This window comes from Melospiza georgiana, chromosome 23 (assembly GCF_028018845.1).
Source record: "Melospiza georgiana isolate bMelGeo1 chromosome 23, bMelGeo1.pri, whole genome shotgun sequence".
In the NCBI taxonomy this organism is placed as follows: Eukaryota; Metazoa; Chordata; class Aves; order Passeriformes; family Passerellidae; genus Melospiza; species Melospiza georgiana.
Window position 1 is genome coordinate 4,185,991 of NC_080452.1, and position 27,457 is coordinate 4,213,447.

General features: G+C 55.7%; 1 protein-coding gene across 1 annotated transcript; it reads right to left on the bottom strand.

Annotated features, from left to right (window-relative positions):
* Positions 1–1,839: 1,839 nt before the first annotated feature.
* Positions 1,840–26,691, bottom strand: LOC131092950 (adenosine receptor A1). Its single transcript, XM_058039921.1, has 3 exons — positions 26,511–26,691; positions 25,648–26,030; positions 1,840–2,805 (listed from the first exon to the last, which is right to left on the bottom strand). The coding sequence occupies exons 2-3, from the start codon at positions 25,986–25,988 to the stop codon at positions 2,169–2,171; spliced, it is 978 nt and encodes a 325-aa protein (XP_057895904.1). The 5' UTR covers positions 25,989–26,030; positions 26,511–26,691; the 3' UTR covers positions 1,840–2,168.
* Between the last annotated feature and the right edge of the window lie 766 nt (positions 26,692–27,457).

A 27,457-nucleotide genomic window follows, 5' to 3' on the forward strand; every position in this document is an offset into this window, starting at 1 on the left:
GCAGAAATAAGATGCAAGTGGGAGTGAGAGCTGGGCAAACAGCAGCACTGATCTGAAGGCAAGGTGCTGCACGGCCTCGGCCTGGGGTCTTCTCTCGTCCTCACCAACCTGGGCTTGCAGCATCCTCAGGTACCACTGATACTGGTGCTCTGTGAGACCTGAGGCTCTTCTCTGTGCCCTGTCCAGGAGATGCTGGCTCTGGCCAGAGCAGGCACAGGACACGGCAGAGTGGGAGCACAGGAGTCCCTGCACTGGGCAGATTTGGGGTGAGCCAAAGCCTCACCCTCATGTGAGAGGCTCAGTGCTGGCCCCAGGGCACCTGGTGATGCCTGGGAGGGGGGTGTGGGCTGAAGTCTGTGGGGAATTGATGTTCCCAAGGGCTCAGCAGCAGCACAGCACCATCTATGCCATGGGAAGGTTGGGAGGGTGTTCAGGACCCCTCTACGGTGATGAGGATTTTCTCCCGTCCTTGCCATTGTTTTTCTGCTCTGCTCTGGTTGTTCCCAGTGCTGTCTGAGCCAGGAGCCTGGAAATACATCAAGGCCCACACAAAATGTGGGTGGCTGAGCCTTTCCTCTCCTCTCTTCCTTGCTGCCCTCCTCATCCCTCTGAGCTAAATAGAGCTGGCTGCAGCAGTGGGAGAAGGGACTCCTGGCTGCCCCAATCCCTGTGCTGCACACTCCCAACATTGCTAAAAGTCACCCATAAATCTCACCCACCCAAGGTCCTTCTCCCCTCCGCACCCCCAGTCTCTGTGGGAACTGGCTGCAGTCACTTTGCTCACTGCTGACGTCCCCTCTGAGGAGCACGACCCTGCTGGGGCAGGGCAGGGCCACAGGATCTGCTTCCAGTGGGAGTCTGGTGAACAAGGGATGCTGATAAGAAAAGAATCCAAATCTACTCAAATTTTTCCACCACGGCTTCAGTCCTGGAGGAGGGACTGGCATTTCCAGAAGGACCAGAGCTGGATGAGGGATAGTCCATTGAGCCAACCCCTCCTCAGGTCTATCCACAGCTGAACTTCAGTGGTGGCAAAGTGCCCTGTGGCAGCATCAGCACCCACATGGTGGCCTGTAGCTGTCCCCTCCTTGCTCCCAGAGGGGTCCATGTTCCCCCTGCCTCCTGGGCTGTGGAGGTGTCTGCATTAACCCACAATGTTTGAGTCAAAAGAGTTTGGCTGCACAGAAAGGGCGGGAGGGAACAATATGGGAGGTGTGAGATGAACAGCCTGGGAGAGATTTGCTACTGCTTTTCACAGAAAACAGCCAGGAGAAAGGAGGGAAAATGACTCAAAACTCAAAAAAGAGTAAAGGGAGAGAGAAGACAAGTGGAGAGAACACACTGCCTTGGGTACAGCTCGCAGGGGTGGTGGATGCTGCTGGGACCCACGGGAGCCATCAGGGAAGCAAAAGCAGTTTCTGCAGAGTTCTCTGGGATTATGCTTAAGTGTTTCACCAACAGCCTCCTCTGCCTACCTCTCTGGTAGTACTGAGAGCTGGAGACTGACCCTTTGCTCTGTGGGGCAGTGGGTTCACTACCCTATGGGTGCTGGCAATGCCATGGGAAGACTTTTCTTATCTCTTCCCATGTTTCAGCCCAGCTCACCTCTTCCTGGTAGCAGAGGGGAAAGAAAGGGCTTTCAAATTTAATTTCTTCTGAAATCCCAGTGCCCTGGATTCTCCTGGTTCTCAGCACCTTCACTCCCACAGGGCACCCCTTTGTCCCAGTGCCCAGGTTCCCCCATGGCTCCATGGACATGGGGCCAGAGCGTGAGGTGCCACCAGCACCACCAACACCATGGAGCTGAGGGTCTCCATCAATGGCAGGGCACCTCCTGGGTGGTTTGGATCACTGGACTTTATTTGCATGAAGATAAATTGCGCATGTCTGTACAATTTCTCCTTAAATACTTGGCAATGCTTAAAAAATGAAAAACAAAAACAATCAGGGAGAAAAAATCCTAAACCAGAAAGGAACAGTGCAGGCTACAATATCCAAACAGTACAATGCTTGTGAATAAATAACCCCCTGGGGTGGCTGTAGGGACTGCAGGGGGCTGCTGAACTCAGAACCCATCGGGTCCTTGCTACCCCTTCCTGAGACAGCAGGAACAGCGTCCAGGTGGGACTGGATGGGCACAGACGCCTCTCCCTGCCCTCTCCCAGTTCCTAGTTGCCTGTCTCAGCTGTGGTGGTGCTGGTGGCGTTTTTGTTGGTTTTGCAGCAGAAGTACTGGTTCCAGATCTGCAGGAAGGCTGTCCGGAACTTCTTGATGCGGAAGGCGTAGACGATGGGGTTCATGGCCGAGTTGCCGTGGGTGAGGAAGATGGCGATGTAGGTGAGGATGTGCGGGGTCTGGCAGGACGGGCAGAACAGGGTGATGCAGTTGAGGACGTGCAGAGGCAGCCAGCTGAGCGCAAACAGGAACAGCACCAGCGCCAAGGACTTGGCGATCTTCAGCTCCTTGCCGTAGTACTTCTGGGGGTCGTTGGAGCTGGAGGACACCTTCTTGTTGAGCTGCTTGCGGATGAGGTTGAAGACCTCCAAGTAGATGAGCAGCATCAGCAGCAGGGGAGGCAGGACCCAGACGAAGAAGTTGAAGTACACCATGTACTCCATGCTGATGACTGTCTCAAACTGGCACGTGATGACAAACTCCGTGCGGCTGCTGTTCAGCTCCTGAGTCCTTCGCATCTTGTTGAGGTTGTTCCACCCAAACATGGGGGTAAGTCCCACCAGAAAAGAGACTATCCAACAGCAGGCGATGGCCACGGCTGCCCGCCGTGGTGTCACCATGCTCTTGTACCTGTGGGAGAGACAACAGCCACAGGAAGGAGTTAGACATGGCTGGGATGCTCTGCCTGGGGGTTGCGTAGCTCCCGGTGGAGTGGCAGTGGTGGGGTGGCAGTGCTCATGCTGAGGTAGCAGGATGTTCCTCCTTCCCTCCCCTGCAAGTGGCTAACAGCCTGTTCTGAAAATTGTGTTCACAGATTGGTTTCCCTGCCTGTGTCCTGGGATGGCAGAGACCCCAGGCACAATCCATGAGGGGGATGATGTCAGGCCAGGGAATGCATTAGCACCTGGAATGGGCCTGAGTGTCCAACCCTCATGGTTTGGAGGGAGTTCATATGCTCTGGAGCCCAGCTCCATCCAAGCACTTGCACTCAGAGGTCGCCCTCTCCTCCTGCCACACACCAACCCCACCAGCTCACTGTCCCAGACAATTGCCCTGTGCCTGGGGAGGAAATGGCCAGTGAAAGCATCCCCTGGGATGTGCTGGGGTGGAGGAAGGATCTGCAGGTGCTAATGGAGCCCTGGGGAAGCTTTGGGCACAGCCTGTTCCTCTCCTAATGCGCTCAGATTGACAAAACCCTCTTTCTTGATGGGCTGATGCCAGGGGCAGGAGGAGGAGGCAGAGGAGAGCTGTGTTCTGGCTGGGCTCTGCTCCCTCCCTGATGCCCCTGGGGAGCCACCAGGGCTGGGCTCATCTCTCCAGAGCTCTGCAAGCGGGAAGTGCAGTCTGCTGGATTGATTTTTCCCCTGGCTCTCCAGAAAGCTTTTCTTTGGAGGCTGAGAAGATTCTCGACCCAAGAGCTATTGCTTTCCACCAAAGGGGATTGAATAAAGAATGTTTTCCTGACTGTTTGCTGGGTCTCTCGGTGCTGCTGGTGTTAACCCAACCAGGGGGACCATGTGGAGGTGGCTGACAAACCTGGTTTCCCAATCCTGCTGCTCAGGGCTCCCTACAGCAGGTCTGCAGCCTTTACCTGTGATGGAAATTGTTCATTTTGGGCTTTTTTTATATAGCCAATGACCCAAACCCACTCTCCCTTCTCAAGACCCCTCTCATGGGCAAGGCATCAAGGTGGGTGCTTGGAGTGGCAGAGGCTGGAGGAGAGGACTTCAGTTCCTGTGAGTCCAGAGGGTCCAGAGACATTGGTTCCCAACAGCTTTCCTGAAGGAACCTCCTGTGCTCTGGGAAAAGCTTCACAACATCCTGGTGGCAGCCAGGTCCCGTGGGAAAGAGGTGGCAGTGTGGGCAGATGTTTCCGCTGAGCCAAGGCTGGCTTTGGAGGGTGATTTATTCCTTGTGGGGAGGAGAGAGGCCAGGAGACCCTGAGAAAGGCTCAGGGCAGGGAGAACAGGGAGGGCAAGGGGTGGTGGGAAAGAACCAGCACTGAGGGTCAAGTGCAGGCAATGGCGAGGAGGGTCCAAGGGAGCAGGGGGTGGCAGAGGGATGCCAGAGACTCCCGTGGGGCTGTGTGCTGAGCCCTGCACCCCCTGTGGGGCTGTGTGCTGGCCCCTGCACCCATGTGGGGCTGTGTGCTGAGCCCTGCACCCCATGTGGGGCTGTGTGCTGACCCTTCACCCCCTGTGGGGCTGTGTGCTGAGCCCTTCACCCATGTGGGGCTGTGTGCTGGCCCCTGCACCCATGTGGGGCTGTGTGCTGACCCTTCACCCATGTGGGGCTGTGTGCTGGCCCCTGCACCCCATGTGGGGCTGTGTTCTGACCCTTCACCCATGTGGGGCTGTGTGCTGGCCCCTGCACCCCATGTGGGGCTGTGTGCTGACCCTTCACCCATGTGGGGCTGTGTGCTGACCCTTCACCCCATGTGGGGCTGTGTGCTGACCCTTCACCCATGTGGGGCTGTGTGCTGACCCTTCACCCATGTGAGGCTGTGTGCTGAGCCCTGCACCCATGTGGGGCTGTGTGCTGAGCCCTGCACCCATGTGGGGCTGTGTGCTGGCCCCTGCACCCCATGTGAGGCTGTGTGCTGAGCCCTGCACCCATGTGGGGCTGTGTGCTGGCCCCTGCACCCCATGTGAGGCTGTGTGCTGAGCCCTGCACCCATGTGGGGCTGTGTGCTGAGCCCTGCACCCCATGTGGGGCTGTGTGCTGGCCCCTGCACCCCATGTGGGGGTGTGTGCTGAGCCCTGCACCCCATGTCTGGTTGCAGGTCCTTGGCGGGGGGCTGATGTGCCCTCCAGCTCTGACACCCCACTGCCACCTCGCCAGGCTTGAACAGCTTGGGGAGTGACACCAGAAACAGCAGCAGCATTCCCTGCCCCAGCTCCTTCCCTCTTTGCAACCCCTGCAAGCTGTGCCCCATTTCTCACTCCTGGGGGTTTCTGGGGTCTTCTACTGAAGTGTTCCCACTCTGGGTGCTCTGACCTGCAGAGCTGTGTGGCAGCCATTGCCCAACAGACAAAGCTGCTGAGCAGCAGCAGTGTCACCACGGACCCCAAACATGACCCCAGGGCTGGCAGCCACCACCCAGACATGGGGTCAATCTTTCCTCACTGCGCACCCCTCTCTCTCCATGGTCCATATCCATCCCTCCTTCCTGCACGTCCATCTCTCTGCCATGGTCCATATGCATCTTCACCCCATGTTGCAGTGACTGCTCTGGCACTGCCTGGGAGCAGGACCTGGCTCTCCCTGCTCCTGCCTTCCCTTTGCCCCACAAGGTTTGAGGGTGCACCTGCAGAAGCAGCCAGGGAAAACCAGGAGATCCTCCTCTAGCCTGTGTGCGACGTGGTCACAGAAAAGTGGGTGAACCAAAACCCAGAGAAAACAGCCACATTTTCTTCTTCAAGCAACAAGCCAAGGGCAGAGGCAGCTGCAGGAAATGTGCTTCCAGGAACCTGTGTCCACTGTCTCCATCAGCCCCACATGGAGAATGACAAAAGCTGTAAAATTGTTCCAGGTTCCTCCTCCCTCCAGCTCACCAGGCCCATCCATCCACCGGAGCTCTCATGGAGCTCTCATGGGGCTCAGCTGCTCCAAAGGCCACAAATCCAATTTCAATTCCTTTTACACTTTATTTTCCTTGGAGGTGTCCAAGGAATGCCTGGATGTGGCCCTCAGTGCTCTGGGTTGGATGACAAGGTGGGGATAGGTTACAGGTTGCAATTGATGGTCTCAGAGGCCTTTTCCAACCTAATTGATTCTGTGATTCTGTAAAGGGTGGAAATGCAAGATCCTACCTAATTCTCAACCCCTGCCACATGGTGAGAGGACAGTTAGCAGAGGGACAGGGGTCACAACAATTCCAAGGGATAGACCTTGCTGTTCCCAGCATTATTCTTGGTTATGCCATAAAGAAAGTATTTTCTTATTTGTCTCATTTTGCATTAATATGATAGGGCTGGAGTTTGGGATGGTATGGGAGGCAGAAGCCCTGAAAATGCTGATAATGGCTCATAGTTAATAAATAATCTTATTATTCTCATCAGCACCAGAGCAATTACCAGCATCATTGCAATTTTATTACTGCTGTTATTTTTATTAACAGCTGTGACTAAAACATCCATGGTAATCATCACCCCCATCTTCATCCACTTTGGGTTGGTTTCCTTTTCCCCTGGGGGTTTGAGCCTGACTATAATTGGTAGATATTCCCCTTGCCTTCCCTGAGTGGTGGTTTTTGCACCATCCCTTCCCCACAGGGATGGGCATTGACCCAAACCCTCTTGGATGGAAAGGCGAGGAGAAAGGACCCATGACCATCCAGACTCATCATGAGATGGGATGGGCAGGAACTGTGGTGTGGAACAAAATTGCCTTTGAGGGTTTGGAAGATAATGCCAAGAGGCAAAAAGGCAATTATTGATAGAGCTGTTTGCTCCCCAGGAGAAGGGGATAGGTGATGGGTGGAGGCAGAGGCTGACAAATTGTCCCCAGGGGCTGCACAGAGCTGGCAGGGAGACAGGGAGCAGCTCTCCAGGGCAGGATGCTGTCTCCAGGAGATGCTGAGGATGGAGCAGACACTGAGACCCTTTTTCTCGTGAAGATCATAGAATCCTAGAATGGTTTGGTGGGGAAGGGATTTAAATCCCATCTCCTTCCACCCCTGCCATGGGCCAGGACACCTTCCACTAGCCCAGGTTGCTCCAAGCCCCAATGTCCAGCCTGGCCTTGGACACTTCCAGCCATGGAGCAGCCACAGCTTCTCTGGACAACCTGTGCCAGGGCCTCACCACCCTCAGAGGGAACAATTCCTTTCCAATATCCCATCTAACCCTGCCTTCCAGCAGTGGGAAGCCATTCCCTCTTCTCCTGTCCCTCCAGACCTTTGTAATGACCCCCTGGCCATCATTCTGAAAACACCATCCACCCTCCTTTCCCTTTGGTCCTCATTCCCAGACTAAATTCAACTTCTTCTGCCACATCTTGATGTGTCCAGACCTCTGCAATCCTCTCTGTTGCAGCCCAGGAGCCCAGCCCAGCCCAGGCCCTGCTCTGGAGGTGCCCAGCCCTGGGTAGGCAAAGGCCCTGTGACCATTTCAGATATTAGGGCATGTCTGAAAGCACCTGGAGAGCAGAGCATTCACCTGGAGAACAGAGCATTCTTTGCTGTCATGGATTTCACCTTTGCCTTGGGGTCTTTCCCCAAGAGAGAAATGAGGGCTCATTTCCAACATCCCAACCCAGAGGTCAATCCAAACCCAACACTCACCAAACATCTCTTGTTTTGTTTGAAAAAGTTTCAAAGGCTCTAGGCCTGGTTTTAATAAAATGTGAAGGTTTTTAGCAGTTCTGTGATTAGTTTTTTTGTCCACAAAACACTTGCTGTTGTCCAGCCAGTGCCAAGATGTGGCTTTACTAGTCTTTGCTCTGGAGAGTTTATTGCAGTGCAATTCCTGGGAAATTAATTCACTAATGAAGACAGACCATTACTAATGAAAAGAATCTGGAGCCAACGTGGCAGGGAGAAAGGAGGCCAAGCTGACATGAAGCTCATCTGCACGATGAACACAGCAAGAAAAAGCAGCCAGACCATGTCCTGATCTAATTGAAGGTCTCTAGACAAAAGTGCTTTGATCTCAGAGGATTTGGATTCCTACTTCTTTCTCCTGGCTGTATCTTCCCTTCAGATCTTTCAGTGTCTTGGAGGCTGCTGGGTGGGAAAACTCAGATTGTTGGTGTTCAAAGCTTTGCTTTTGCATTTTCGAAGCATTGCTCCAGAATGAGAGCCTGAGAAATGCAAAGTGGTGTCTGGGCTCTGCAAGGGTGAGGTCAGCCACAGCTCAGGGCTGGGACAAGGGGTCCCTGGGTACTCACACGAAGTGGGAAGTGCTGCAGAAAGAACTCTGATTATAGAGCCTTTGTCACTATGATCCTGGAAGTGAAAGGTTGGTTCCTTCTTCATAGAACCACAGAATGGTAGCAAATGTGGGTTTGTGGCCACAGGTGGGTGTCTCACCATGTGAATGGTGGCCTTGGGAGGGATGGAGGTCAACCAATATCAGTCAAAGCTGGTATTTGGATGGACATTACAGCTTGCTCCTACAAACGCTTGGAATGGAGAGGCTGCTCCTGTCAGCACTGCCTTAGGATACATGGGGGACTGTCCTGATCCCCAAATCCCAGACTGATTTCTTGTCTAAACCCAGGTGGCAAGTAAAGGCATAAAAAAAATGGTCTGGCCTTTCAGGCAAGCTAGAAGAGCACATGCAGCAAGGACATTGGTGTTTGTTGGTGCTGGAGCCCCTGTCCTGCACCGAAGTAGCCCAGCAGTCTCCATCAGCACAGTATTTCCAGCCTGACACCTTCATCCTACCACAGAGCCCCTTCCCAGGGCTCCAAAGGGACCTGGAGCACCCTGTGTGTGTCCCTTCCCAGCTGGCTGGTTGGTCTGCAAGAGATGTGAGCTGTGGGAGAAATCTGAGAAGTGCCAGCAGCTCCCTGGGACAAGAGGGAGTGGGAAACACGGTGGGAGGGCACGGCCAGGGGGTCAGGACATGGAATCCTGGCCTCAGACTCTGCCCTGGGGACCTGATTTAAAAGGAGCTGAGGAGGAAAATCTCTCCCTGGTGCCTCACCCATGTCTGTGTGCTCGGGCTGAGGGACAGTTGGATGAGGACAATGACCACTTTCCTACAGGTGTCACTTTTGGAGGTTCTCAGGGCAGGAGAGGCAGCAATGGCAACAGGCACCTTTTACCCACCACTCATATGGGTGGGACTGCATCCCAAACCTGTACCTGGAACCTCCCTGGCAACCACTGAGCCCAGGTCGGGGCTGCCCTGCTCCCAGTCTGGGGCTGGAACTGGCACAGCCCAGGGTGCCTGGTGCTCCCTGGGCCACATGCTGCAAGGAGAGGGGGCCATAGGAAGCCCAAAGATGAGAAGGAGTCCAGGGATGGATGTTCCCCACGGTTGCTGGGTCCTCCCACCCACACCTCTGTCCCTGTGTGCTCTGAGCTGTGATTCCAGAGGTCGTGGCTGTCACTGGAGCACTCCTGGCTGTCACTTGGCCCTGCAGGGCACCTAAGCCCAGCTAGGACCACCCCACTGAGAGACAGGGAAGGATTTTCGCATTGTATGGTGTCTTTTCTGCTTGGCCCAGCTCTGGGAGCAGCTGGCACCTTCCTAGACTGGCAGCTCAGCCCACACGTGGTGACCTGGAGCTGCAGCCACTCCTGCCTCTCCAGAGAACACCTGGGCATGAGAAGTGTCTTCTTTGAGGATCTCTGCTCCCAAAACACTTTGGGTCTCCTCCACTGCAACATGAGGAGATGGTTCCACACCAGGAGGCTTCTTGAGGCAAACCTCCCCCAAAGCCACCAGGAGAAAGGCATGGGAGAGGGTGGATATGGGCATCCCACTGCTAACCATCCTGGCCCATCCGTGTTCAAGGTTTGGTTTTACCATCCCTAAAAGTTGATTCTGTGTAGGAATCATTCTGCAATGAGTGCCTGCAAAGCACAAACAACTCCAGCTGGGCAAAGCGTCTGGCAAGACCTCTGGATGTTTGCAATCACCTCTAATAGACAGTAATTCTCTAATGGATGTGGGTGAGGGGAACAAATTCATGCTGCCAAAATTGATTGGTCCCCACACACGGAAACATGGAGCCCCCAGGGCTTTGGTGAGGGCTTCATTCAGTGGTGGAAGAAGCTGGAACTTGTCACAGTTCCAGCAAATGGCAAGAGAACAACACAAAAAGGGGATTTCATGCTTTGAGCTTCATCAGAGAAGGTTGTGGAGAGACCTGGAACAGTTGCAGATGTCCTGGGCTCCAAACAGGGATTGGGGAAATGCTGCTGCCTTGGTGTGGGTCCAGCCTTGATGTGGGCTCAGCCTGCCCTGACACAACTCTCAGGACCTTGGAGGCACCCTGGAATCCTTGAGGACTGCAGAGGGATGTGGGCACATCCAAAAGCAGCCCCAGGGACACAAACATCCCCACAAGAAGCTGAGTAGATAAGGTAGAAAAGAGCTTTCTGTGCTGAAATGGTAGGAAGTGGGAATGATGCCAGGTTATTTTCAGCCCAGACTGGCAGTACCAACATGAGGGTCCATCGGGGGTGCCCACCCAGATGGTGGCTGGGGTGTGGGAAAAGGTGACCCCCAGCTCCAGCCTCTATCAGCACAGAGGCACGTCCCCCCAACTCTGCCACTCCCCCAATGCCACCAGTGTCAGTAGGACCAAACCTCAAAGCACAGCACACCCAGAGATCAGCCCAGCCTGAGCTTGGCACCTCCTGTGTGGGCATCACCCAGAGCCTCAGGAGGTTTCCCTCCTCCCCCATATCCCCACACACCCCACAGGGCCCAGCTGGTTCTGAGCTAAACCTGCCCTATTTCAGGATCCAGTGACAGGACCACATCTTTTCCTGCAGAGCCAAGGAGATTTATCCTGTCACGCCTCTGGTCCCTGGGGGCAGCCACAACATCCCAGCAGGCTGGCTGGGCCCCCACAGCCCCTCCAGGACTGGATCCAGCCTCCCCTGGGTGTCTGTGCTGCTGCACTGCCCCGGCTCTGGCAATGAGTCACAGCCTTGGGAACAAAGCTCAGGCTTCCAGGAACTGCAGAGCTGCTCTCAGATCCCTTGCCCAGCCGCGCTCAGCTCAGAGCAGTGGGGTGAGCAACCAGTGTTCCACCCAGAGCACAGCAGCACCCACAGCTCCCCTGGGGTATCCCCTGGGCTCCCATCGTGACCAGGTCCTGCAGGGGAAGGGGGAGCACGGGAGGGCAGGACATCTCTGGGAGGGAGGATGGAAAGCACAGAGATCTCACACTGAAGCATCCTTCCTTCAGGTTCTGCCCTGGTGTGGAGGAGATGCAGCCGCTGTCCAAGGAAGGTGAAGGAGGGCTGGTCACCCCCTCTGCTCAGAGAGGGTTTCCTACATCCTCCAGCAGCACCCCTCATCCCAGCAGCCAGTATCAATCCTTTCTGCTCAAAGAACTAATACTGCTTCCAAACTGAGCTTGGTTTTCAGCCTGAGGCTGCAGCCTCATGTGGACTCTGTCACTGCACAAGCAGATTCTCAGCAAGGACCACTCACCCCATGCTCAGTCCCTCATCCCAAATGTGCTTGTGGAGGTTAAGCAGGGAGCTGGGATGCCCAGCCCATCCAATGCCTGAGGGAAATGACAATTTAGTTTGTGTCTATGAGTGAGCACCACCCTCCAACCCCAGGCAGACCCTTCATGCCCAAAACAGGAGCCGTGAGACCCGTGGTGCTATGGGCAGCACCAAGGGTGCTGAGGGATGGCCCTGCTCTGTTTGTATCACCCTCCTGCTGCCGTGTGACAGTGTGAGGGTGCACCCTGGTCAGAGGGGCACAAGTCCCACTGAGCCAGAGTTTTGCACCCAGGCAGCTCTGGGGCTCCCTCCCGGCTCTACCATGTGTGGTCAGGGCCCTCCAGGACCCCTGAATTCTCTGAACCTCTGGCTTCTTCCTCCAGGACCCCGAGTGAGATAGGGAGGGAAGGGAGGGAAGTGATTTAACACTCTTGGCAATGGCTGCAAAATCATGAAACGACCTGCAGAATCTCAGAGCTGGTGATGTTCTCTGAAAAAATGTGATGTTCTTGTCTTTTGGCTGCTGCTTTCAGGCAACAAGATTTTGAGCAAAGCAAAGTGTGAGAAATGGTGTTTAAAAAAAAAAAAAAGAAGAAGCAGAAGCTGAGATTCTTTTATAGACCCAAGAATTTAGGAATGAGGACACACAGAGAAGGACAGTTTGGTCCCCAAGAGATGGGGGAAGGTTGTGAAAGCTGCAGGATGGTGTGATGAGCACCATGGGTTTGTCTCTGGTGCTGCCCCTGTGCAATATATTTCCTGGACATTTTTAGCGTCTAAACAGTTTTGTTGTCAAAAATAGGGATTTGTTGTGTGAGCATTGCCTTGGAGGGTGGCTCCCACACAACTGTATCATCACAGGGATGAGCCCCCTGTGCTGTGGGAGCAGCCCCACCTCCAGCAGAAAACAATTTCAGGTGCAGCCACTCATCCCCATGTGATCTCTCTCTGGCCAGGCTGGACAGGGCTTGGAGCATCCTGGTCTGGGGAAGGTGTCCCTGCCCATTGCAGGGGATGGAGCAGGATGAGCTTTTGGGCCCCTTCCCACCTAAACCATTCCACGATTCTGTGACAGTGCTGGAGCTGTTTCTCACCCAGGGCTGTGGCAGGACATCGGCCAGGAGTCTCAGGTCATCTTCCCTTGCTGTGCTGGGCCATCTCCCTGTGCATTTGGCCACCTCCAGGGCTGCCACACAACAGCCCTGCCCCTGCCCCAGCAACCAGCCAGGAGCTGATTGTCCAGACCCAGCTCAGCAGAGTCTCTGTGTGATTGGATAAGTGAGGGTGAGGCATTCCCTGAGTACAAAGGAAAAGGGATAAAAGGCAGGTTTTGCCAATCTTCAGTGCAAATCCAGGGCTTGGCTGGAAAAAAAGCAGTGGGTTTTTAATTATTGCTTGTATTGCTCTTGATTTTTCTATGCATTGCATATTTTGATTTTTATGCAAAAGAACCTCTTTGAAACGAGGCCTCTGAAAGTCAGCCCTCAAAATTTAGAAGGGAGGGAAAAGAGGGGAAGATGAAGAAAGAAAGTAGCTCTAAAACCCACTTTAAATGCCAAATGCAACCAATGTGGCTCTGGGAAATGGAAATGGGACAGCAGATATAAAGTACCTGATATGCCTGGGCTCCCAAAGGCTCTGTGGGTCAGAGTCCATCCACAAACCACTGAGCAGCAGAGGGGAAAGGCTGTGCTGGGAGGGAGGTGCCACCACTCTTCCCTGCCTGTCACCACCACTGGCACACAAAGGAGCTGGGTCTCCAGGGGAGGGCCCCAGCCAGGGGGGCTGGAAAGCATCAAAAGCCATGAAAAGGCGGGAGCAGATCAGGGACCCCAAGGAGAAGGGAAATGAGGGGATCTTGAGAGCCGCTGTTGTGGTTGTATTTGCATTCAACAGGACATTGAGATCTGCTCCCCAGATAAATGGGAGGCAGGAAACTGGAGATAGAATCTCGATTAAGAAAGGCACCAAGAAAGCCTCAGAGCAAGGCTTAGGTGGGTCTTTATCTCTCCCGTGCAGAAGGACTCATCAGAAAAAATGAGATATCCTAAATTACAGTTGGAACAAGAGATTGGTATTGGCTGCCTTTTAATTTCTTGAGTTTTACACTTCTCTTGCTAACCTGACTCCTGATTTTGCAGTCAACATCTAAATTCCTGATTTCCTAATGCTGCAACTTGTCACTGGATCAGGATCCTCATAGCAGAATTTGTCACTGCAAAGGGAACATTTCCTTTCTTGCACTTAACCCAGTTCAAAGATTAGGACATTCAAGACTGAAAAATTGGCTGGAGGTTCCCAAAGCGAGGGAGGTTGTTTTCTCCACCCAATGCCTAGAGGACAATTAGCAGTGCTGATGAGATCTACTGTTTCTAAACCTCAGAGGACACAGTAACCCAAAACAACCAGTCCAGCACCTTCTGTCCAATGCATATTTCCCCTGATTAAAAGATCAATTTCAAATGCAAAAGCAGCTGGATTCATTTAAGGTTTTTTTAATTAGTTGGTTATATGTAGTTCAACAGGGGGAAATAATTTTGGAGGTACCAATTTGGCTTCCAACCTCTGTTCAAACACAACTCCCCACAAAGTTTAAGTAAAACCTGTGTAATTACCCCCTCCACACGCCATAAAGATGGAAGAAGTAACGAGCAGAGGACATGAGTGTAAAGCCATTGAGTTGTTTATCCTGGAATGAGTCTGAACAGCAAATCCATATCTCAGTCAGTCAAATGAAATACCAATTTGGAAGTGAAGACTCCAGTTAACACCACAATTAAATGTTCCCTCACCTCTGAGAAAACAGGAAAACAAATAAAAAGTGCAAATGCAAATCAAACCTGAAGTTTATTTGCACTCTGTTTTCTCATTTAGATTAAAATATTATTTATTCACTTGGAAGAAAACCGAGGGGCCTTGTTCCCTGGGAGGAAGCAGCTCAGTATTTCCATCAGGACAGTGGAGAGATCTGAGACCCAAGATCAGGTATTGCAGTAAAATATCTCAGCTGGGCCTAAATTACAGCCTCTGCATGTTCCTAATGACTCTGGTCTTAATTCCAGCAAGGAACAATGGGCAGACACAGCCAGAGGCTGCCAAGGCAGCCCGGCTGGCTCATGGAGATGAGGGACACATGGACCAGGCAGGGTTGGAGGTCATGGATGTGCCCCAAGCGCTGGAGTCCTCTGCTCTGGAGGGACTGGGAGGGCTGGGGGTACTCACCTGGAGAGGAAAAAGCTCTGGGGAGAATTTAGAGCCCCTTCCAATGCCTAAAGGGGCCCCAAGAGAACTGAAGAGGGACTTGGGACAAGGAATGGAGGGACAGGACAAGGCAGAATGGCTTCTCACAGCCAGAGGACAGGGATAGATGGGATACTGGGAAAGAATTGTTCCCTGTGAGGGTGGGCAGGCCCTGGCACAGGGTGCCCAGAGAAGCTGTGGCTGCCCCATGCCTCTGAGTGTCCAAGACAGAGCTTGGATGGGACTTGGAGCAACCTGGGATAGTGGAAGTTGTCATGGCACAGGGTAGGACTGGGTGAGCTTTGAGGTCCCTTCCCACCCAAACCTATCTGGGGGTTCTGGCACTCTAGGAAATGCATTTCCCTCTCCCTGAGCCTCAGCAGAGCCAGGGCTGCCTGTGGGTGGGGAGCAGGGCTGGAATGTGGGGGATCCCCACAAGACCCCCTCATGTATGGGTCACACAGAGGGGGGAATGATCTTTAAGGACCCTTCCAATCCAAACCATTCTAGGATTCCATGGTCCCCTGGAGAAAAGGGGTATCAGTGACTGCTCCATCCTCAACCCTAGAAAATTTAACTGCAGCATCTCCTGGATTCTGGGATTTCAGGTTTTCTGCTATTGGAGCACTTTCAGCTCCTCAGAGCAGACAAACCTCACTGAGCCCATAAGGAGCATGTGTCCCAGCAGTGCTGAATGTGGGGAATGAGCTCCCTGAGATTAGACCCATCTGAGCTGCTCCCATGCTGGCTCTGCTCAGGCTTTGCCAGGTCCATCTGGACCCAGGCTGAGCCCTTGGCTCTCCCAGTCAGGAGCACTCAGTGGAGAATGGAGCCTTCACAGTGACAGAGATGAGTGTTTCATTTGTGTATTCCACGGGTAAAGGCACTGAGTGTTGTTACCAGAGCAGAAAAAAAAAGAGGAATAATTTAATCTGTAGGACTGTGCTAATTCTGGCATGTCTGAGACAGCATTTCTCAGCATCGGCCCCTCGCTGCTGTCAGAGAGAGCATCACTCCCTCTGTGAACAGATGGGGAGACTGAGTCGCAGAGGGGAGCTGTGATCTGCCAAGATGGACCAATCTGAATGAGAAAACATCTCTGGTGCCAGGAGCTGGCACTTCCCTTCCTTTAAGGAGGCCAAAGAAAATCATCCCCATCTCTGGCTGCAGGGAGAGATGGCCTGTAGAAGGTGGATAAACTGTCGTGGCAGCAACATCCCAGCCTTTGTGCTTTCCTTGGAGGAATGATGGAGAGGTGATATTGCCACCCCAGGCAGGGGGTGGGATAGGAGGATGTCACTTCTGTGTCCCCACAGTCCTGCTCGGCTTGGCTGGTACCTGGGATCTGTGTGCAAGAGGACCAGGGACAGCACAGAGGGAGGCTGGCAAGGGACACACAGGAAAGAGGCTGGGGAAGAAATCTCTTCTCCTCCTCCAGCTCTTTTTTGTGATCAGAGGCTTTGGTACCTGACAAAAACCCAACCAAACCACCCAAGACCGGGACAGCTGCCAGTCAGAGTTGCCTGCTCAGTTCTGGGGGGCAAAGCCCAAGCAAGGAAGGGATGAGGGAACAATGGAAAATGCACTGAGAGGGAGGGTAAGGGTGCACAGGGGAGGTGTTGGGTCCCACAGCGCAGAGAAGGGCAAAGCCAGATGCTCCAAATCTTTCCAGTGTCTGATCCTGCTCTGCTCCTCCCTACATCACCAAATGCAGCCCTTCCTCCCCTATCTGTCCCCACTGCCCACCAGCCCTAAGCCCACAGGACTCTGTGAGGAGGAGGATCTCAGTCTTTCAGGGTTATTTCATCCTCTCTCACTGGTGGCATCACCAGTGCTGTCTCCCCTTCCCCTGCCCTGCCCATCCAGCCACCCTTGGGAACAGCATCTCCATGCCAGAGGGGCAGTGGGGGTGCCTGTGTGCTCAGCTCATTGCTATGCTGCAAGCCACCCTGCTGCCTCTGTGGGTTTTTTGTGGCTGCCTGAGAGAGCATCAATTGTTCTTTCTTGCCACTGGGCACCCAATGCAGCAGCCAGCTCCAGCAGCTGGGTGGCTGCACGTCCAGAGCAGAACTCCCTGTTAGAGCCCGGGCAGCCTCTGGGACAGCACCTTTCCTATTCCATGCCCATGACAAGGACCAGCCCCTTGGGACACTCCTCCAGCCCCCTGGCAGCCCCAGAGGTGGGCTCTGCTGCTGTGCCCATCCCTGCTGCTTTGGCAGGATCACTATGAAAAATCATTCATTTGTCTCCAGGACAACCTAATGCTGTTCCTGTCAGCTCAGCTGTGCTGGCTGTCATTTCCCCAGGGTGAGCACTACAGTTGTCCCAAAGGGGATGAGCCTCTCAAGCTGTCCCCATCCCTCCCAGAAATCTCTTGCTCCTGTGATCCCCTCCATGCTCCATGTCCTGCTGTCTTCAGAGACCACAACCCTCCCCAAGCTGTGTCTGGGCTCTCCTCACAGCCCTGTGGGCAAGATCCTTCAGGGCTTTTCCCTGTCCTTCCAGACAGAGATTTTCTTCCAGCCCATCAGTTCCTGTCCAGTCTGAAATGACTCTGGTGTGTGTCACAATGAAACTCACCTCCCAGGTTCTTTCACTGTGGTACCTCCCACACATTTTCCTCTTTTTTCCTTCCTTCTTTGTGTTGCTATGACCTTTTTCTCCCCCCTGCCTCCACCCCAGGACACAGACCTGCCAGTGCAGCACTGTGACCCCTTGCATGAGCCCTTCCTGCTGTCAGGCTGATTTCAAGCACAGTCATTGGGAAGCAGGAGCTCCATTGTGCCCATCCCTGATCCTCTGTCCAGCCCTTCCTGTTCTGCCTTGGACACCCATGGGCCTGCACGTCCCAGGCCCCCCAGACAGGTCCCCTCAGGCAGATCCCCACGGCCAGCAGTGGCTGGTGTTGGGTACGAGCTGCTCTGAGGTGTGCCAGACAGGAGATTTCACTGGGTCTGGCCTCACAGGGGTCCCTCCAGATCCGAGTTTGGAACTGGAGGCTGGTGGGCTTTGTCCCAGATGTCTCGCACCTGAGCTCATGGCCAAAATCCCCTTCCTGGTAAACAGAGCCAGTCTGGCCCTTTTACGACACAGTTAAGCTTATTCTGAAACCACAAATGGACTAAAAAACCCTGGTGTGACTGACTTGGAGGTGTAAGAGGAGCTGAGGGTGCTTTGGCTGTTGGTGACCACATGGGAGATGTCCAACAAGAACAAGACAGAGGCCACACACCCGAGCCAAGGGCACAGAGACCAGCCCAGAGGCCGTAGCCACTCAGTGGGAAAGGCTCCAGATCAAGAGGAGCATCTGAGCCCCTGTGCACCCCCAGCCTGCATCCCAGAGTGTGTCTGAGCTTCTCTGCACCCCCTGTGAGTCATCCATTCCTGCCCTGTCACCTGCTCTGGCTGACGTGGAGCGAAGGTGACACCAGAGGTGAGACTGGCCTGGTGAAGGTCAGACGATAATGGCCCCTCCTCTGGATGGAGTCACCTTCCCACAGGGGTGGGGGAAGACCCGGGAGCCCATCAAAGGGCTCCTGATTGCCTGAGGCAGCTCAGCACAGAGCCGGGTGAGCTGGGCCTGACTCAGCCCCACACCCAGCCCGCAGGCCCAGGGCAGCTGAGTCAGCAGCTCTGGCTGTGGCAGAGCCTCCTTGGCTGGTGTGTGCCCTGCCTGTGTGCCAGCAGCTGCACTGGGCCCTCAGACACGCAGCCCCGAGGGACAGCGCTGCCACCGTCCGCCAGCCCAGCGCCCTGGGACACAGCCCAGCCACTCCAGGAAAGGGAAATGTCAGATGTCACCCATCTCCTGGAAGTGTGACAGCATGGCTGGGTGTTACAGGCAGTTCTGGGCCCTGCAGCTCATCCACAGGCCTGTGCCCCGGACACAGGAGCGTCTCTCAGCTCCAGTGAGGGCCTGGGTGGTGCTGGCTGTGGGTGCTCCTCACTTTCTGCTCATGGACCCTCTCTGCTGCCACGGGATGAGGGAACACAGTCTGGCTATGTCCCACCGGCTTGGCAGAGTAGATCCTCTTGGATTGATGAACCATGAATCACACCTGAACCATGGCCATGGAGGCACCAGAGCCTTTCTGGGTTCCATCCACACATCCCTACCTGGTCTGGGGTCTGCTCCCTGTAGGATGAGTTCATGGGGAGCCACAGAATCCCAGAATCCCAGAGTGGTTTGGGTGGGAAGAGACCTTAAAGCTCATCCAGCCCCATGCCTGCCTTGGGCAGGGACCCCTTCCACTAGCCCAGGGTGCCCCAAGCTCTGTCCAGCCTGGCCTTGGACACTTCCAGGGATGGGGCAGCCACAGCTGCTCTGGGCACCCTGTGCCAGGGCCTGCCCACCCTGACAGGGAAGAATTCCTTTCCAGTATTGAACCTAAATTTCTGGTTTTTCAGTTTGACCCCATTGCTCCTTGTCCTGTCCTAGGGTTGAGCCAACCTGGCCCATTGAAGACACATTCAGTCTGTTTTATTACCACAAAAGGCTACAAACCCTTGTGGTGCTCCCTGGGCTGTGAAAGAGAACCAATTTAATTTCATGGGGTAACTACTGCAGTGATCAGCAAGGCTGGGACTGGATCCTGGCTCCAGAGCCCTGGGCACAGTCATGGCAGCACTCCAGTGCAGGAACAGAGAGGCCACGCTGTCCCAGAAATCTCAGCTTCCACAGCTTCCCTGTTCCAGCCTCCATCCCTCACCCGTGAGACCACCCTGAGCCAGCCATGGTGCAGCTCAGTGCCTCAATTTCCCCATCTGCAGATGCGCCCTTGGTGGGAACACGCCCTCAGATTTACTGGTGAGACATTGCCAAGGGTCAATTCCTTACACTGAAAATCAATAGAAATCGGTAAAAAACCCAATAAAAACATTCCCAGAGCAGGGGTTTGGGGTGCAGTGCCAGGAAGGAGCAGGTTTTGATTCATGGCCCTGCAACACAGCCCTGGCAGATGTGAGCTCTGTGAAGGGACAGATGTGACACTGCTATTGGGGTCAGAGCGATTACCCGGCACAGGGACCACACCTCACCCTCCTGGGAGACACAAGGACCAGGAGGGGACAGGGTCCTGCTGCTCAGGGAGCCCACTCAGGGTCTCTTGAGGCCATTCACTTCCCCTTGCCTTTTAATTCAGAGAATTTGTGAATAACTCCAAATATCAGGCTCTGAGCATCCCTGCACAGGATTCAGGGCTCTCCTCCCCTTCCCTCTGCTCTCCTGGCCACAGAGCATCCCACACTCAGCCCCTCACTGCATCCCCAGCTGACACCTCCAAGCCCCAGAATTTTTCCTGCCCTTCCAGGAGCTGGGAATGCTGCAGACGGCCCCACTTGCCTCCCTGCAGACTCACGGCAGTGTCTGGAGCTTTGGGGAGTGACCTGATTTTGCGTCTGCCAGCCAAGATCTCGTGGCGCTGCTGCAGCAGCTGTGTGAGCTCCCAGTGAGCCTAATCCAGGCATCCCCTCACTGAGGGAAGAGCCCTCACGGCTTTGATCCCTGACTTAGCCTGTTCATGGCTGAAAATCATTCTGTGCATCAGAGAGTAGGGCTGAAAACCAGCTCACCTGGGTATTTACAGGTCTTTGCCAGGATCTCAAACCAACATAACCTGCTGGTAAATCCCTGCCCATCTCAAGGGCTCTGGGATTTTGGTGATGCTGTAATTGATCTCCTGGTGCTGCCCTGGCACAGCTCGTCCCTGCAGCCGGATCTGGCTGGAGCAGAGCTCGGTGGGAAATGCTGGCTCTGATGTAGCACCCACATGCTGAGCTGGTGCAGTGTGCTGGAAACTGTGGCTTGGAAACAGCCTCCAGTCTGCAGAAACCTCCCCGGACTGTAATTCTTGCATTTTAATCTCCATCCTTGTTCAGAGCTGCCTGTTCCATGGAATGAAGGTATCTACAGATCACTCTCACTTGCTAAAAATATACCTGGAGGAGGGCAGCAAGAGAGGAAACAAAAGAGGCTGCAAAGACCTACCAGTCCCCAAAATTCCTCCAGGTTAGGGAAAATAGAAGTATTCTCCTTGGAAATGAAATGTGCTTTCTTGGGGGCTGGGCCTGTATGGATGGATGGCATCTTTTCACTGACTAGTGAAGGGTGAAAGAAAATAGATGAGCTCCAGGGTGAGAGCTCTGAGTCACCTGGACGCTTTGAAATTCCTCTGAATGTAAAACAGGCCTTGGAAGAGCTGTGGTTTGGCTTGTTCACTGGCCTGGCTGGACAGGAAGGTTTCCTGGCACTAAGTGTTGAGAGTGCTGGAAAGATGTCCCATGGGCCCTTTGATGTTTTGGGAGCTGGGAATTTGCATTCCAGTGTTCTCCTGCTCACCCATCCCATGGCAGCAGGTGCCCATCACTCCCCTCCATGAGCCCTTGGTGGAGGAATCATGGAATGGTTTGGTTGGAGGAGACCTTAAAGCCCATCTCATTCCACTCATGGGCAGGGACACCTTTCACTATCCCTGGTTGCTCCAAGCCCTGTCCAACCTGGCCTTGGACACTGCCAGGGGTGGTGCAGCCACTCCACAGCTTCTCTGGACAACCTAGAATGGGGAAGAGCCCTTCAGATGTGTCCTGCTCCAGCACCCAGCTGGCTGAGGGCAAAAAGACTTCCCAGGCTTACCATGACCCAGTCCTAGCTGGCCCCATGCCTGTGGCCCTTGGCAGGACTGGAGAGAAGGGCAAAGAGCACTACAGTCCCAGGAAGAGCCTGAGCTCAGGCAGGAGCCTGGAAAACAGGGAGTCCAGGGGGAAGTTTCCCCCTCCATGTCCATCCAGGAGCTCACAAGTCCCCTGCACATCTCCCTCACTTCCTGCCTTGCAGGCACTGCACTCCAAGGCTGAGGGATGTTCCTGCCATCCCTGAACTGTTTAATCTCATTCCAGACAGGCACTCTTGAACCACCAGACAATGTTCACAGAGCCACCCCTGACACTGATTTTACCCTAGGCTCTCCCCCTGCTGTGCTCCAGCCTCCTGGCCCCCATTTCCTAGAGAGTTCCAACCATTCTAATCTAACTTCCATGGCTCTGCAGCCTCCCAGGGGTGCATTCCAAACCTTCAGCAGCACCAAAGGCAGCTCTCCCTGGTGGGATGTCCCTTGGGATGCTGCAGGCTGGGAAGGGCAGGGCTGGGAGGAGACCCCAGTGCTGAGCAGGGAGGTCCTGGCTGTGGACAGAGAGAGTCCAACACGAGGGCTCCTGCAAACATCAGATTCCTGCAGGTCTTCCCTTCCTGGCACGTTTCAAAGTGTTTAGGGTGAGGTCATGAGGTGAGGACCCCCAGGGACATTCCAAGATAGGCTTGGGCTGCATCCACACATTCAGCATCCCCAGCCAAGGGCTGGTTTGGCACATCCCAAGGACAGCAGCTCCTTTTGCTATGGCCCTTTCCAAAAGGCCCAAAACACAGAGCAGGGACAAGGCCCCCAGGGCAGTAGAGGCTGGTGCTGAAGGAGCTGCATCCCCCTAAACATCCCTTTAGCACCATACTCCCCAAACACTCCTGCAGCACCATGCCCCCAAACCTCCCTTCAGCACCATCCTCCCCAAATATCCCTTCAGCACCATCCTCCCCAAATATCCCTTCAGCACCATCCTCCCCAAACAATCCTGCAGCACCCATCCCCTCAAACACTCCTGCAGCACCCATCCCCTCAAACATCCCTTCAGCACCATCATCCCCAAACATCCCCCCAGCCACGTCTCCTCCGGCATCCTGCCTGCCTCGGGATGTCGAGGGGCCGGTTCCTGCCAGACACCCCCAGCTGCTGCTTCCCCTCCCTTTGAACTCCTTTCATTCTCCAAGGCACGGCTGTGAGAGGGAAGTTTGGGCTGGGCTCAGGGACCCTGCTGAGCCCGGACAGGGGATCACAGACTGGGGGTCCTGCCTGGTGCCGGGCAGAGAGGAAGGATGTGAGAGGGGAGGGGGAGTTTTCCACCAGCAAATCTATTTTAGGTTGTTTCCAGCTGTTCCTGTGGGGGCTGGGAAGTGGGGGACCCTCTGCTCTAGCCTGCTCAGCCCATGTGATGCTCCTGCAACCCTCCAAAGTCAAGGCAGGGGTGGAGGCAGCATCCCTCAGGGCCCAGCAGCCAGGAGGGATCATCCCCAGGAGCAAATGGAGAGGGTTTGGTGGGATATCCCAGTCCCTTGGCCATGCTGGGTGAAGAAGGAAGAACAGGAGGTGCCAACTCAAATCCAAGCAAGACCCCTGTCCATCTGATACAATCTGCCTTACAGGGGTGGCCCACATCCCTCTGTGCTTCTGTGTCTGTGGGAAGTGGCCACTGGAGCAATGCAGCATTGGATGCTGCTTTGGCATCTCCCACTGCCATGTAGAGACACCCCAAATGTCTCAGGGCACAATTTCTTCCAGGAGATACCCACCCCTGGGGACACCAAGTTCCCAAACTCACAGCCCAAGGGCCAGGGTGTCCATGGGGAGCCTGGAGCTGGAACCAGCTGCCATGTTCCCATTCCCTGCCATTCTTCCCTGTGAGGAAGGCACAGGGTGCCCAGAGCAGCTGTGGCTGCCCCACCCCTGAAAGAGCCCAAGGCCAGGCTGGAAGGGGCTTGGAGCACCCTGGGGTAGTAGAAGGTGTCCCAGCCCCTGGCAGGGTAGAGTCCCTTCACAAACAAACCTTCCAGGGATTCTGTGGCTCTGTGAAATGCATTTCCCTCTCCCTGCTGAGCCTCGGCAGCAGCAGGGCTGCCTGTGGGTGGGGGGCAAGGCTGGAACTTAGGGGATGCCCCCCTCAGCCTCGTGCAGGTCACTCTGGTGAGGATCCAGCCTGCGCCAGGCTTGTCTGAGGAATCCTGGCACAGGAATGGGCTGCAGTGAGCACACTGTCCATGCCTGGGCTGGAGGGGCTGCCCTAGGGATGAGCCTGAGGCAGATATTCCCCACCCCTGCCTGCAAATCTCTGCTCAGGTCCGGCTGCCATCATTGCCTGCAGCCCTCCAGGGATGCTTGGAGCTCTCCCAGAGCTCTCCCAGCACAGTGGCCACACGTGTTTCCCCAGGGCCCTGAGTCCTGCCAGGTGCTCTGGGCTCTCACTTTGCCATTGCTGGCTTCAGTGTCACAGTCAGGAATGACACTACAAGAGCCATGAGCACTGCAGAAATGCCACCCCTGTCATCCTTAGCATCCTCCAACAGACTGGGAGAAACTTGAGGTATTTCAGATTCAGAAAATATTCCTTAGTGGTGTTTCCTGTGCTGTGTGCTCCATTCAGGGCACTACATCTCCTAAAATCTCCACATGTACCAACTCCAGGAATTCATGAAGTTGTAGGATCTTTAAGGTTGGGAAAGACCTCTGAAATACTTGAGTGCATCTATTAAGTTGATGAGGTTACAAAGCTTTTCAATATTAAAATAGGCTCTGAAAAGACAGAGGAAAATCTCTTGCTGCTGAGTGCTTGGGCACACAATGGGATCACAAAATTCAGCGTGGAAATTTCATAAGAAAAACCCATCCAAACTGTGTACAGCATAATATTAATAATAATATTAATATTGCTCCCAGGAAAGCTCTGGGGATCAGGGCAGGAATCTCCCCTGAAAGGCCCATCTGATGCTCAGAGGCAGACAAGGAGTTAAAAATGGACTGGTTTGTTAGGAAAATGCCTGACAGGCTGTGCTGCTCCTGTGGAGCCGCAGAACTCCCACAGCAGAGCCTTCCCCACGGGCAGGGGATGTGCGAAGCCCAAAAAAGCTCCAAGAGCAGTGACAGGGTGGGAATCACTCTGGTGCCACCGGCAGGCTGGGAGACAGTGACTGGGAAAATCACACCTAGGGAGGAAGTCAGGAACAGTCTGTGAAAATTGTGTGTGGCAGGGAGGGGTGGGCTGGGATTGTGCATTTATCCTTGGCCCCCTCCCCTCTCTTACACTCCTCCTCCTCTCCACCTCTGCTGGTGGTGGCTGCAGCAAAAGCCCAAAGGAGCCCATCTCTGGCCTGACCCCATGGATCTGGGAACACCGAGCACTCTAGAGCAGCCAGGGCATCCCCAACACCTGGGGTGCCTCCTGTCCCTGTCTCCCTGCCCCAGGAAGGGTCCTACACCCACTGGGGTCTGGGCAGCACCAACACAAGGGGTGCCTTTGTGGGGTGTTTGTGCTGATGGAGGGTCTGGGACCCCTTCAGCCAACTGCCTCAACTGCTGAGGGGTAATGGGGGAACATGAGTGCTCAGCTGGCCTGGGCTGTTTTCCAGCAATGCTTCCACATCCAGAGCCTTGCAGGGCAGATGAGGCTGGCAAAGGCATCCCCACAGAGTGAGGGGGACTCACAGTGAGGGGCTGGGCCTGGCTCTGCTCAGGAGCACCGAGCTTGAATGTCCTGTCCTGTCCCCTTCTAGCCCCGTGGCACCCCAGAAATGCTTCCCCAAACCAGCATGGCCCCAGCATGGGGAGGGAGTGGGGCATAAAGGGTTAACTCTGGCCTCCTGGAGCGGCAGAGTTTGAATAAAGTGCTCCAATAAAGTGTTCCACTCCTTTGTCACGAGGCACTGGCTCTGGGCTTGGAATGGCAACATATACAGAAGGGACAAAACGGGGAAAGGAGTTATTTGTGGGGCACCCCCATAGCCAGGGTCTCTCCTGGGTGAGGCTGCCCCATGAAACGTGCCAGGCTGTCACCTCTGGTTCCTCAAACTGTCAAAGCTGTGTCCCACAGCAAGCCACCCCGGTGCTCCCCATGGCAAGGGAAAAGCTGGGGTGAAAGGCAAAGCTGTCACCTGCTTTCCTCCCGGAGCACCCGCTGGGGCTGTCCCATGTGTGGGGTCACACCTTGTCCTGGCCATGGGCGTCCCGTGGCTGTCCCTCACTGCCAGCTAGCTGCCACAGTGCGATCTGTGCCTGCACACCCAGCACCCCCTGAGTCCCCAGAAGAAGCTGCCGGAGGCTCCAGGATACCCCCCCACACCCCCCTGCCCAGCCTGCCCCGGCTGCTGCTGCAGCCAGATGTGTCTGGGATGGCAGCGTGGAGGAAAGTCTTTTCTCCCAGTGTTTCTCCAAGATTTTGGAGTTTCCTCAATTCCTTTTAACCTCCACAGCAGAGCTGGTTCCGACGCCTTTTCCTACCTGACAGGGATCTTCACCCGCAGGTACCGATCCACGGCAATGGCCAGAAGCGCCAGGATGGAGCTCTCCGTGAGGATGAGGACGGGACAGGCCACCATGAGGCAGGTGTAAAACTCCGTCTGGAGTCCGATGTCGATGATGATGGCCAGGGGGATGACCAGAGCCCCCACGGCCACGTCGGCCACCGCCAGCGAGACGATGAAGCAGAAGGTGGCATCCCGCAGCGCCTGGTTCATCTTCACAGCCCAGATGACCAGGATATTGCCCGGCACGGACACCAAAGCGATGAGCACTTCGATGGAGATGTAGGCAGCCTGGAAGGCTGAGATGGGGTGTGCCATGATGCTCCGGTCCGCCCCGCTCCCGTGGGGGTCCTGGGCCACCTGCAAACGCACAGGGAGACGGTGAGAGAGTGGCATCGCTGCCAGAGCTGCGAGCGGGATGGAGCCTGGGCGAGGGGGTGGGAAAAACTCCTCTCCTGTCTGTGCCGTCCCCCGGGGCTCCGGGCCCCCCCGCCCCCACCGAGCTCATCCTGCACCCACCTCCATGCCGCACCCACCTCCATCCCGCACCCCTCTCCATCCCGCACCCCTCTCCATCCCGCACCCTTCTCTGTCCCGCACCCCTTTCCGTCCCGCAGCCACCTCCATCCCGCAGCGCGACCGCTCCCGGCGGTGAAGAGGCACCGGGAGCCGCCGGTCAGTCCCGGGAGAGCGGCAGAGCCCCCCGCCCCTGGGGCCGCCCCGGGGCCGCTGTCGGAGCCTTTCGGGGCTCCCTCTGCTCCCCCGCCGGATCCCCTCCCTGCTCTGCGCCGCTTCCTGCAGCCACCCGAGTCCCGAGTCCCGGCAGCCGACCCCTCTCACCTTGTCCTGCAAATCCAGGGCTTGTTTCGGGGCGCTCTCACCCGCGGAGAGCCAGCGCTGTCCCCCCGCAGGGCAAGGCGGGGCTCATGCCGGGGGCACCGTGCGGCCGCCGGGGGCCGGGCTGGCCGGGGCTGCGCTCGGTCCCCGGTGCCCGACACCGCTCGGCTCCCGCAGGCGCTGCCGCCTCCCCGCCGGAGCAGAGGCATCACATGGTGCCGCCTTCCAGCCTTTAAAGAGCGACTGACCCGATTCGGGGCTCGCCGCGGCACCGAGCAGGACCGGGCGGGGGCCGGGCGGGGGCGGCGGGACCGGGCGGAGCGGGGAGAGGCGGCAGCGGGGGGAGCAGCCGAGCCAGCCCCAGCCCCAACGCTGCCGCCACCAGTCGGGCTCCGGATTTGACGCTAAAACCGGGTTTTGAGGTCGGGTGTGCGCAGAGGATCGGGACGGGGAGGGGAGGCAGAGCCTGAGCTGGGGTGGGCGAGGACCCGGCCTGTCCCCGGCACGGGCAGCGCTGCTCGGGACTGTGCCCCGGGACGGCGTCGGGGCCCCAAGTCACACCCGAACGGCCCCAAGGAGCTCTGGTGCTCACCTGGGCTGTGGCTGGCACTGCCTCACCCAAAATCACGGCTGGGGTGGGCGGGAGTGGGACCCCGAGAGCGCTCTTCATCCTCCGAACTGCGCCGCGGGGCTGCGGAGGGGCTGCGTGCCCGGGGCAGGGCAAGGCTCTGTCCACACACGGCGTCTGGAGGAACGGTGGCCCCGAAATGCTGCTGGAATGTGGTCACCCCCCAGTTCCCCTCTCCGGCCCAGGCAGAACAGAGAAAATGGGTCTGGGGGTCGATCTCACTGATGGAGTTGAACCCCCCAATCCCGCCAGGGACCTCCGGATGTGCACCAGGCAGCTGCGAAGCTCATCCGTACATAAATCATTTTCCAGGAGTGCGGCT

Coding starts and splice junctions, on each gene's coding strand:
- LOC131092950 (XM_058039921.1), bottom strand. CDS start 25,988: ATGGCACACCCCATCTCAGCCTTCCAGGCTGCCTACATCTCCATCGAA. Junction 2,806..25,647: donor CGGGTGAAGATCCCTGTCAG/GTAGGAAAAGGC, acceptor TCTCTCCCACAG/GTACAAGAGCATGGTGACAC.